This window comes from Mus caroli, chromosome 6 (genome assembly GCF_900094665.2).
Source record: "Mus caroli chromosome 6, CAROLI_EIJ_v1.1, whole genome shotgun sequence".
Taxonomy (NCBI): domain Eukaryota; kingdom Metazoa; phylum Chordata; class Mammalia; order Rodentia; family Muridae; genus Mus; species Mus caroli.
Window position 1 is genome coordinate 140,918,012 of NC_034575.1, and position 12,384 is coordinate 140,930,395.

Genomic DNA, 12,384 nt, shown 5'->3' on the forward strand with positions numbered 1-12,384 from the left:
TGTGTGTGCAGCTGTGTGTGAGTGTGCAGCTGTGGTGAGTGTGTGCAGCTGTGTGTGTGTGTGTGTGCAGCTGTGTGTGAGTGTGTGCAGCTGTGTGTGTGTGTGTGTGTGTGCAGCTGTGTGTGTGTGCAGCTGTGTGTGTGTGTGTGCAGCTGTGTGTGTGTGTATGTGCAGCTGTGTGTGTGAGTGTGTGCAGCTGTGAGAGAGAGAGAGAGAGAGAGAGAGAGAGAGTACGCGCACCTGTGCCCATGTGTAAAAGAAACTGGGGAAGGGGCGGATAGGGTCTTTCTGTGAAGCCTAGGCCGTCCTGGTACTCAATAGGTAGACCAAGATGGGCTCTAGCTCAGCTTCCCCTGTGGTAGGATTAAAGACGTGCCAACATGCTTAGCTTCTGAGAAATAGTTTAAACGTTTAGATATTATCAACTGCATAACAATATGCCCCATTAAAAAGATTACACCTCCCAGGCTCTCTTGCAAGTAGTAAGTTATAAGTGCAACTAGTACCAGAGCTTGGTAACGAGGGGACCTCTTAAAGGGACCCATCCCACGGGAACCTTGGAGAGAAGGAAGAGCAGCTTCTACGACGGAGTCCCTTTGTAGAAAGCTCAGACCAGCGAAGCTACTCAGAAGTGGTTCTTTGGAGACACATGGGCACATCCCACAAGGAGATCATTAGGAATGGTAGCTACTGTCTGCCATGCCAATGTCACAAGTGGATCCTTTATTGGCTGTGAGCTGAGCCACAAATATAGTAGCAGCTTGTTTTATTCTATTATTTGAAACAGGGTTTCATTGTAGTTCTGGCTGCGCTAGAACTTGTCTGCAGATCAGGCTGGCCTCGAACTCACAGAGATCCTCTTGTCTCTGCCTCCCAAGCACTGGGATTAAAGGCATGTGCTAGAACTGCCCAGCTTAGCAGCTTTTCAACTTGCAGTTTTGTTTCCTTAGTATATGTGGTGTTTGAATAAGGATGGCACTGCTTCTCCGGCCTTTTGGCTAAGATCAAGCTTTGAATAAGGATGGCTCCCATATATTTGAATGCTTAGTCATCAGGGGAAGGCACTATTGAAAAGGATTAAGAGGTGTGGCCATTTTAGAGGAAGTGGGAGTGTATCATGGGGAGGGGGTGGTAGTGGGGGGGGTTGGGTTCTGAGATTTCAAAAGTCCATGCCAGGTGCAGTCTGGCTGAGCCTGCCCCTCCCCTACCCCTCTCTCTGCTTGTGGATCTGGATGTAGCTCTCCACTACTTTTCCAGAATCATGGCTGCTATGATAATAATGGACTAAGACTCTGAAACTGTAAGCAAGCCCCCAGTTAAATGCTTCTTTTTAATAAGTTTTGCCTTGGTCATAGTGTCCCTTCACAGAAATAGAACAGTGACTAAGACAGAAGTTGGTACCAGGGGAAGGGTATTGCTGTGATGGGCCTGACCATGCTGCTTATTGGAAGAATGTAGACTTTGAGGCTTTGGATTAGGAAAGCAGCTGAACACTTTAAGTGGAATGGGCCATGCTAGTATGAGCAAGGAAGACAGAGGTTCTGAGAGCAATGTAAATTATGATGGCCTAGCTCAAGAGGTTTCAGAGAAAAATATTAGTAAGTAATCTAGAGACCACTCTTGCGATATTTTGGCAAAGAATGTGGCTGCTTTCTGCCCTTGTTGGAAAAAATCTGTCGGGGCTAAATTGAGGATCAATAGCATTGGCAGAAGAGATTTCAAGACAGTCTAGTACTGACTCTGTCCTGTGGTTCTTAGAGATCATTCTTATACATATCTATAATAAAAGGAGCAAGCTAAACAAGGAAAAAAGTTATGGCTTGAGGAGGAAAGGAGCACCAGGACGTGTAATGGTGCCAAATTCACTGCACAGAGAAATAAAAAGTTTAAACAAAGCCAGACAGTGGTAGTGCATGTCTTTAATCTCTACACCAGGAGGCAGAGGCAGGCAGATCTAGACTAAGCCAGTCTAGTCTACAGAGTAAATTCCAGGACTGCCAAGACTACACAGAGAAACTCTTTTAGGGGTTGGGAGGAGTGAAAGGAAGACTGATGCTAAATGGAGTAATGAGTGGTGACCTCAACTCAGCTTCCAATGTGTGAAAAGTAATTCAGACAAGCTTAAGGAGTGAAGGTAAGCTGACGAGGATGCATTTGAAGGAGGGAACCGTGTTCTAGCCCTAGCAAGCAGAACTTGGTAGCTTTGACCATGTGATTCAGGTTTTAAAGTCAGGGAAACAAGAGGTGCTAAGGCCAGGTATATATGGGGTGTCCTCCCATGAAGGCCTAGAGAGGCCAGAACATGAAGTTGCATAGGTGAAGCCTAGATTATGGTAAAGACCCCTAAGATGTTAGAGGTGCCAAAGTCTGTTAAGGTTTGGTCTTTGTTTTTATTGTAATGCTAAATATTGGCCCCCAAGGCCTGCTTGCCTCCATGGACAAGAAAGTCTGAACATACACAAGTAATGCTATATAAACTTGTCCCCCAAGCTATTCCTGATTGGTGAATGATGATGCCTACAGCCTATAGCTGGGCAGAAGGGAGATGGGGGCTGGGAGGTGGGGGTGGTTAAGGTCCTTAGGTTCCCAGACTTGAGGTCTGAGGAGACCACAAGAAGAGGGAAGAAGGTGAAGAAGAAAGAAGAAAGAAGCTGCCATGGGGTAAGAATCTTCAAGTGCTAGCCATGTGGGCTTGCTGAGTGGAGTTAAGAGCAGCCCAGATGAAACACGGCAGGTTATATAAAAGGATTACTGGCTGGGAAAGAGACACAGTAGCACAGAGTATAACTAGCTGCCCAGCTCTTGTGATTAAAGCTTATTGTAAATATACAGGTTGTGTGTGTCTTTTATCTGGGAACTGAATGGTCAAAGACGGGGTAAAAACCCTGAATTAGGATTAAAAATATTCAACAACAAGAGTTGTGGGATACCTGCCTAGGAGAGCTATAGACGAGGTGTGGACCCAGCAGTCAACAAAGCTGCGAGCTGAGATCACATGGAGATGTAGAGTTTGGAGTGTGCCCAGCTGGTTTTGGTACTGCGTTAGTCCAGTATTTGCTCACAGTGTGCCCTTTCCACACTCTTGGAATGACGATGCATAATCTGTGCATTGTAAGTTAGAGTATATGATATGCCTTTTGATTTTACCAGGTAACAGTTAATAGACTGCCATGAGTTCCAAAAGAGACTTCGAACTCTGAACTCTGCATGTTTAAAGAGTGTTAAGGCTGTAACTTTTGAGACTGGACTGAATACATTTTTGCATTGATATGGCTACAAGCCTATGGGGGCTCAGGAGTAGAAGGTGGTATTTTGAATAAGAATGGCCCCCAGTGTCCCATATATTTGAATACTTAATCACTAGGGAGTGGTACTGTTTGTATTGATCACCAAAGTTAGGAAATATAAGCTTGCTGAAGGGAGTATGTCACTGGGGTTGGGCTTTAAGGTTTCAAGCCCATGCCAGGTGTGGTTCATCTCTCTCTGCTTGTGGAAAGAGATGTAGTCCCAGCACCATATCTGCTCCTATCATGATGATAATAGACTAAACCTCTGAAACTGTAAGTTAACCCTGAATTAAATGCTTTAAGTGTTGCCTTAGTCAGGGTATCTTTTCACAGCAACAACACAGTGACTAAGACAGCATGCCTATACCACTCATGCCTGTATATTACCTGAAGAACACAAGTGTCTCAAAATGCCAACATTCAAACCAATCTAATGCCTAACTGATTTAAGAGTAACACCCAGCTTCGCTACTGCCACACAAGACTTTCCTGTATGAAAACAGAATTACAGCTACCCCGATGTGCCTCTGAAAAGATACACACTGAGGAAAATGAAGCTCAAAATATGTAGCATGAGTGCAGACATGGGTAAATTAGCAAGTACCAGGAATAGGACTTCCATTTTCTCCAATCAGACCTTGGCATTTCACAGCATCCTGACTCTTGCAAATACATTCTCAGGCACCAAAGGAGAGATCATAATCCTGCCACTGACCAGGAGCAAAGCAGTGGGATTTCCTTCCTTCTGTGGCTGCTCGGAAGGCTCTCAGCAAAACCACAGTGCCTTTCAGACCAGCCAACCGTCTGCTGCCCTTCATTCTCTTTCCTTCAGGGACAAAGGCGCCACCCACCCTTTACCCAGTCTACACCCTGACTGCAAAGGCAGGCTCAGATGAGGAAGACAGGGGGTCATTCTCTGCACTACGTAAGGACCACGACAAAACCGTGTGTAAGTAAGAGCTTCACCAACCTGTCCCCAAATCTTACAATAGCAGAGCTGGACATGTCAGAGACTGAGACAATCCATTTAAATGTAAACAGGTACACAAAGAAAAAAGGCAGACACTACCAGGAGAGAGCTAGGCACAAGAAGAAACTAACGTTTTTACAGCAAGCTAGAAGAACTCACCAAAGGCATAAAAGAGAGAATGGCTTAAGATAGAGAGTACTCCACACAGCCATGCAACACCCATGCTGCCTCAAAAGCATCCCCACTGGACAGGAGACAAAGTGCAGATGGAGAAAGAAGGCAGACAGCAGACATGGATAAGAGAGTAAGAAGCGCCTCCTCTGAGCCTTGGAGAAGATCAACCCCTCTCAACTCCTCTCAACCCTGTCTACCTTCTCCTTCCATCTCGGAACCTGACACTGAGCCAGACTCTTCTCTACCAGAGCCTTAACTCCTGCCCCACCTTCACTCACCCTTAACCCTCTATCAGCCAGACACCACCAGAGACTCACATCTACTCACAATAATCCACAGCAACCACAGCTAATGAGAACCAATCCCTAGTCCTGGTGCATATCTCACATACAGCCTCTTCTTTTCACTTTTAAAAGATTTTGTGAGGATGTGACATGTGGGTGTAGGCATGGGCATGTGTGTATATGTGTGTTCATGTGTGTGTGTTTGTGTGTATGTGAGATGTCTTGTGTGTGAAATGTGTGTTTGTATGGTATATGTGTGTTTGTGTTGTATATGTGTTTATATACACATGCATATATGAATACATGTACCCATAGAGGCCAGAAAATTACACTGGATCCTCAGAAATTCTCTAAGCAGTTGTGAGCTGCTGCCCACATGAAAGTCAGATACCGAATGCTTCTCTGAAAAATCAGCCAGTTATCCTAACCACTGAGCCATCTCTCTAGCACCTGGTTGACTTGTAAACTAAAAAGAGAGTCTTAGCTCTCATCAATGGAGAAATAAGTCTCTTAACAAATGAAAAGTAAACACCTAAGTTACTACATGCACAAGAAAGAAATTAGCCAGCCTCTTATATCATAGCATTAAAGAATCTGATTCAAAATTAATCAATGACCTATAGATTAGAGCTAAACCATGATATTCTCAGAAGAAAACACAGGAAGGGGATTTGTAATACCAAAAGCATAAACAACAACATAAATCTGTATATACCAAAATTCATTAAAAAAAAAAAAATCTGCCAGGCGTGGTGGCGCACGCCTTTAATCCCAGCACTTGGGAGGCAGAGGCAGGNGGATTTCTGAGTTTGAGGCCAGCCTGGTCTACAGAGTGAGTTCCAGGACAGCCAGGGCTACACAGAGAAACCCTGGCTCAGCGGTTAAGAGCCCTGACTGCTGACTTCTTTTCCAGAGGTTCTAAGTTCAAATCTCAGCAACCACATGGTGACTCACAACCATCTGTAATAGGATCTGATGCACTCTTCCAGTGTGTCTGAAGACAGCAACAGTGTACTCATATAAAATAAATAAATAAACAAATCTTTTAAGAAAGAAAGAAAGAAAGAAAGAAAGAAAGAAAGAAAGAAAGAAAGAAAGAAACCAGTCAGTGATGGCACATGGCTTTAGTCCCAGTACTCAGAAGGGCAGATCTTCAAGTTCAATGGCAGTCTGATCTAGAGAGTGAATTTCAGGACAGCCAGGGCTATACAAAGAAATCCAGTCTTGACAAAAAAATAAATAAAATAAAATAAAGAAAGTAAAACCTACTGAGGATCATAAAGTATCTACAAGTGGTATATGATAAGAATAAATATTAAAAATACATATAAAGACCTAAGCTCAATCCCTAGCAAAATATGAACATATATGTAAATATATATACACACATAAATAATTTCTATAATTCAACAACAAAAAGATAAATAATTAAATTTAAAAATAAAGTCCAGGGGCTGGAGAGAGGCTCAGTGATTAAGAGCACTGGCTGCCTTTCCAGAGGACACAGACTTAGCTCTCAAGCCACCATGCACATACATGGTGCTCATACACACAGGCAGGCAAAACACCCATATACATAAAAAAATGAATGAATGAATGAATGAATGGATGGATGAGTAAAATTTAAAGACAAGAAGTCTATCATCTCCGAACAGAAGTTCAAGGCCATCCTCGGATGCATGGTGAGTTACAGCCTATGTAAATTCAGAGAAACAAAGATCAAAAGCTACCACGGTCAATACAAAGAAGGGGATGGAAATTATGGCTCAACGAATAGTTTCTGTTTAGGGTAATAAAGTTTTGGAAATAGTAGTAATGTTTGCAAAACACTGTAAATGTACCTAATGCTACAGAGGTGTACCTGAAATGAAACTGCAAGAATGAACGAGCGGCAAGGGAGGCTGAGGCAGAAGGGTCTTAACTCAAGGCCTGCATGGAATTGAAAATGCACAAGTGGTGGGAAGCAGGCCTGGGATCAGATGCCTATAACCCAGCACTTGCAAAGCAGGAACAGGAGGACCAAGAGTTCAGGGTCAACTTCAGCTCCACTATAGCCACAAAGTAGTTTAAAAAGACAACACTGTGTTTGTTTCCAAGTCTGTGCATTGTGCTTCAGGTCTGGTATATGCTAGAGCCCAAAGAAAACGGGAACCTAATGTCTATGAGGACACCATTTTTCATCAGCATCAGCATAGATTTTAACTATGATGTAATGCTTCAAAACCAATCCGCCCACACGACCAGAGGAGGAAATGGCTCCCAGGCATACAAACTAGCTCCTTATCCTTCTCAGGAAAAGGGGTCACCCCCAAACCAACAGCTTACCTCAAATTTAAACCACTCCGAGTTCCACTGAGGATTCAGTGACTTGAGATACACATCTGTCTTAAAGGTTGTATTACCAAATTTTACCTGAAAAAAAAAAAAATAGAAGAAACTATTCAAATATATCAAAAATAGTTAAAAATGCTAGGCTGGGAGCGGTGGCTCACGCCTTTAATTCTAGCACTCAGAAGAGAAGTCAGATCTCTAAATTTGAAGCCAGTCTGGTCTGCATAGCAAGAGATTACCTAAAAAGGGGGGGTGAGGTGGAAGGATAGGTACTGGGCTAATAAATGCTAATGGCAGCTAAGCAAAGTGAGGATTAATAAAATAAGGGGAAAAGACAAATATCCTAAAAGAAGGAAGAAGGGTTGATCTGCCCAGGTAAGCAAGTAGGATACGAGGCACAGGGATGACCTACTGGTCTACCTGAGCAACTCCATAGGGAACAGAGAGCATGCATCATTACATCAGCACTGAGGGAGGAGTCGGTATGTCCGCTTGAAGGAGAACAGCTACAACAAAATCAGAAGGTAAAGACGGCATAGGCTGCTCATCTAAGCAATCATGATAAATAGGACACTGAGAAAGGCATTTGCCAAATAAAGAACTCATGTCCCAATCTGTCACAATTAGTCAGGTCGGAGAGGTAGCATGGGCCTATGATTCCAGTACTTAGAAGGCTGAGGCAGGAGGGTTGCCAAGAGTTTGAAGCCAGCCTGCCCTACAGAGTAAATTCCAGGTTCACCCAAAAAAAAAAAAAATTCTATCAACACAGTGGTCATGATTTTCACCTAGGTCTGCCACCTTTACCAACAGTACAGAACACAAAGTCAAGGCTGCTTTACACAAAATGGCAAGGCTACTTTAAGTGAAGAGTCAGCAACTTTCAAGAAAAGAAAGTAATTCTAGCCGGGCAGTAGTGGTGCACGCCTTTAATCCCAGCACTTGGGAGGCAGAGGCAGGCGGATTTCTGAGTTNGAGGCCAGCCTGGTCTACAGAGTGAGTTCCAGGACAGCCAGGGCTACGCAGAGAAACCCTGTCTCAAAAAACCAAAAAAAAGAAATTAATTCTAAATAAAACCAAACATATTACTAACTAATAAATTTCATTAAAAGAAACATCTTGAATCTACAATCTTATATAATACCAAATATAAACCTGAAATTTCTTCAACCAAGGTGGTTACAGGTGTTGATGCAACAAGCTATCAAATGAAATTAGCATATTTCAAGAAAGAAAAAGCCTAGCAAACAAACATGAATTTTAAAAGTTGGCATTTTCTATAACCACTAGTATCCTGGCACTTCAACGCACTTCTAAGAAAAGCTTAAAAGAGCATTAACACACCCAAGCTCAAAGACTTCTTAATTCTTATTTACAGCTATGAAGAGGCAACTTCTATTTAACTTAAGTAACAAAATACATTTTAACAGCATAAATAGTTCATCTGACAATCTTTAATACTGGTTAAAAGCATTCAAGTGTTTTCTAACTAATGGAAGCATTTTAAAACCATGTGTATAAAAGTCAGGCTGGAGAGATGGTTCATCAGTTAAGAGCACTGACTGCTCTTCCAGAGGTCCCGAGTTCCATTCCCAGCCCTATGGCCATCTATAAAGAAATGGGATGTCCTCTTCTGCCATGTAGGTGTACTCCTACATTTTAAAAGAATTAATAAATTAAAACTTAAATATTAAAAAAGAATACAGCCCATGGCTTTTCTTTGTGGCTAGGACTGCAGGTGCAGCTGCCACTCAGCTTCAAGGGCACCTTCAGTTTTCTGCTCACCACAGGGTACAAAGGCCTGGTCCAATCAGGACACCTTAGAAATCAAGGAACAGAAGTTCTTCTAAGTATTTTACATACATTGTTGTTTAATTTACCTAAAATTTTACATATATTTGAGGTAAAATGTTTATTAGAATTACAAAACTACTCAAAAGCCAAATATATTGAAGGGTTCTGACTCAGGGCAAAGAGAGCTCACAGTGTATTAATTTTAAGTTATGCTCACAGCCCTCTTTTTTCCACAACAGTAGTGAATGACATGGGCACAGTAAAGAAACCAAAATAGTCACTCCGGGCGGAAAGGGCAAAGTTTATTCCAACCGTCAAGGCTGTGTGTCTGTCTCTAGGGAAGCAGAGAGAGGCAGTGCAGAAAACATTGCCAGAGCGTTAAGGGATCAAGCACCTGGAAGAAGGGGACTCTGTAACCTGGGGACTTGCTGAATAGACCTCCTGGGGACTTGCTGAATAGACCCTGAAGGGATCTAGAAGCCAGCAAAGCCCTTGATAAGATAGACACCAAATCAAAGGCTGACGGTCAAACCAGAGGGCCCTTTGCCACAGATAAGAACGCTTCCTTATAGCAGGTAAGAGCTATTTCCCCGTCCCTGAGTGGCTGCTGGCTTTTATCTAAATGCCACACTTGGGGGAAAAGGGATTTCTTGGGACTAGACAAGTGGTAGTGCTGATAATTTATCTTTTCTCTTTGTCAACTGTCAACTCAAGATAACTTAAAGATTTAAAATCCCCACATTTCAATAAACAGACCAAAGTGGAAAAATATTGGACCACACATGGCCACTATGTGTGACCCCCTCTAGTGAAAACCACAGTTCCTTAAGTCTTGTTTACTTCAAAGAAGATTTTATTACTCAGCCATTAAATGAACATCTTACAACTTCCTTTAGAGCAGCAGGATTTTAACTGAAAGTCCCACAGTGAGGTAGAGCATTTTCTACTCAAGTTACTTAACTTGTTCAAATCTGCTTTTTCCTCTAAAAACAAGTTTATCAGGACATTTCATGATTATGCATTATCCATGAAAATACCTGGTATGATAAAAAATACTGATTAAATATTTATTTGCTCTCCTTGTTCCCTCAGACTCGTGGATACACAGAAAAGGACAGCACAGTTTAGCCAATTTGTAGCATGAACACTAATATGAAGATCTATTTATTAAAACTCCTTGTCTTATTCATCCTAGAGATTCCTGCAGAAAGAACATTTTGGTTTTGTCTGTACTGGTGTTTAGGCCAAGGGCCTTGCACACTTCACAAGAGTAACCATCCTTACAACCTGGTCTTCACATCATAGAAGAGAAATTCCTTCAGCAACACAGCGTGGACCTTGATCTGTTAGTCAAGCAAATGTGGTTAGATCACAGAATCACTGTAAAATCTTAAGTGCAGTGTGGAAAATGAATCACAAGTCTGACTACATGAGATTCCTCCTCAGAGCCACAGTGACAGAAGAAAGTCCTCCTGACCTCCACGTGTGTACCATGGCACACATATACCTGCACAAGCAAACAATCTTTCTAATTATAAATTAAATGCATTTTACAATGAAATAACTATGAATAAACTACACTGATATGATCCGTAACCTGGTTTATATTTATGTGGTAGCATGATTTAAAGCCAGTTGTAATATTTTTTAATTTTAATTTACATTTTAATGTAAACAAGGTATTCTATTTTTTAAATCTTTTCTCCTAATTCAAGAGCAATTATCAGTGACTATTTTTTTTGAGCAGTGGGAATCAAATCTTTATTTTAAAATTTCTTAGTGTTCTGATATATTTTATTAATCATTTTATTCATTTACATTTTCAATGCTACCCCCTTCACAGCCCCCCCCCCCAATCCCATTCCCTGTCTCTTTTGCCTCTATGAGGGTACTCCTCCACCCAATCATCCACTCCCGCCCACTGCTCTAGCATCCCCCTATGCTGGGCAGTGACTACTTCTATAAGTCTTTATATATAGCACTGACTAACTTTTAAAACTCATGTTATCAATGTACATGAGATTTAAATAATAAAGACAGTTGGCAACCCTCTCTGGGAATAGACATAAATGCCTCTGAGTGCACTCTATTAGACAAGTGATGGGAAACTCCAGGCACGCCGGACAGCAGTCTAGAGTACAGGAGCACACAGACCACTACAAACTATAGCTCAGGGGGCTGACAAAGGAACAAGCTGAGAAGGCTGCTAAAAAGACCCTTGCCCCAAGTTCCAGACTGCTCAACAACCTGAACCCTTTTACCAAGCGGGATTCACTTCCTAAACATTTTAACACCAACCCTCCTTTCAATAACATATGCTCTATCCCTGGCTTTGCCATCACCAAGGTGGTCCTACTCTTGTGAAAAAGACTTTTTCTATGTCCCTGTAGCCATTTAACTATCCTCCAGCGACAGCATCACGAGTTCTCATAACCTGCCAGGCATGACAGTGCACTTTGTCACTGTCACTGGCAAGGCTGGAGGGTGTGGCGGGAAGGAGGTAGGTTTCTCATTAGGAGCTGGAGGCCTAGGCTCCCTGAGGCCCCTCTCCCAGCAGCTTCTGTTACTTACAGTCCACATCACAGAGCTTATCTCTTTAATGTAATCCTTCATTAGCCTCCGTTTCCTGCTAATTTCCGCCCTCCTGCAGGATTATTCTTATTAGACTATTCTATGTCCTAGAATCGCATTTCCTTAATTGCTAAAAGCTATGTGACAAGGACCACAGACTCTCTCCTCTCTCCCGGCACCTTGGCCGCTTAGCTTAGGCCACTTTCTCACTCAAGCATCCCAATCCTCTCTAAGTCCCTAAGTGAGACTTCAACTTCACAAACAAGCTCAGTGACACTTTCCATGCTGACCCAGCCAGTCACTTCCATGTCTTCATTTCTTCCCTCTCAGGGCTACTTGAACACTTGAGGGTTGGGGCTGGAGAGATGGCTCTGGTTAAAAACCCCAGTTCTTGCAGAGGACCTGAGTTTGCTCCCTAGGACCTACACGGCAGCTAACAGCTACCCTCAATTCCAGGTCCAGAGGGCTCCATGCTAAACAGCTACCCTCAGTTCCAGGTCCAGAGGGCTCCATGTTCACTTCTTAGCCCCTTGGGCACCAGTCGAGCACGTGGTGCACATGTATACATGCAGGCAAAGCACTGTACACATCAAATAAGACAAATTATTTTCAAAGACTGAGGGTTTCCTCTTTGTAGAAGCTTCCTCTCCAACCTACTAAGACATTTGATATTTTCCTTATTTTTCGCATACCCATAACAGTTTCCTTCCCCTTATCCTCCTACTCAAATAACTTTTTTTGAGACAAGAGTCTGACTATGAAACTCTAGCTGGCACAGGATTCCCTACATCCACCTGGCTCTGCTTCTGGGGAGTAAAGATGTGCATCGCCACACCCCATCTTTGAATGTCCTCTTTTTTTTGTTTTTTGTTTTTTGTTTTTCGAGACAAGGTTTCTCTGTATAGCCCTGGCTGTCCTGGAACTCACTTTGTAGACCAGGCTGGCCTCGAACTCAGAAATCCGCCTGCCTCTGCCT

At 42.7% G+C, this 12,384-nt stretch overlaps 1 protein-coding gene across 17 annotated transcripts in view; it reads right to left on the reverse strand.

Moving 5' to 3' along the window:
• Window positions 1-12,384, reverse strand: part of C2cd5 (C2 calcium dependent domain containing 5) — a 90,049-nt gene that overhangs the window by 72,822 nt on the left and 4,843 nt on the right. For all 17 annotated transcript variants that reach the window (XM_021164738.1, XM_021164737.1, XM_029478455.1 and 14 more), the window contains exon 3: window positions 7,041-7,127. In XM_021164738.1, coding sequence (XP_021020397.1) covers window positions 7,041-7,127 — 87 coding nt within the window. The remainder of the gene's footprint in view (window positions 1-7,040; window positions 7,128-12,384) is intronic.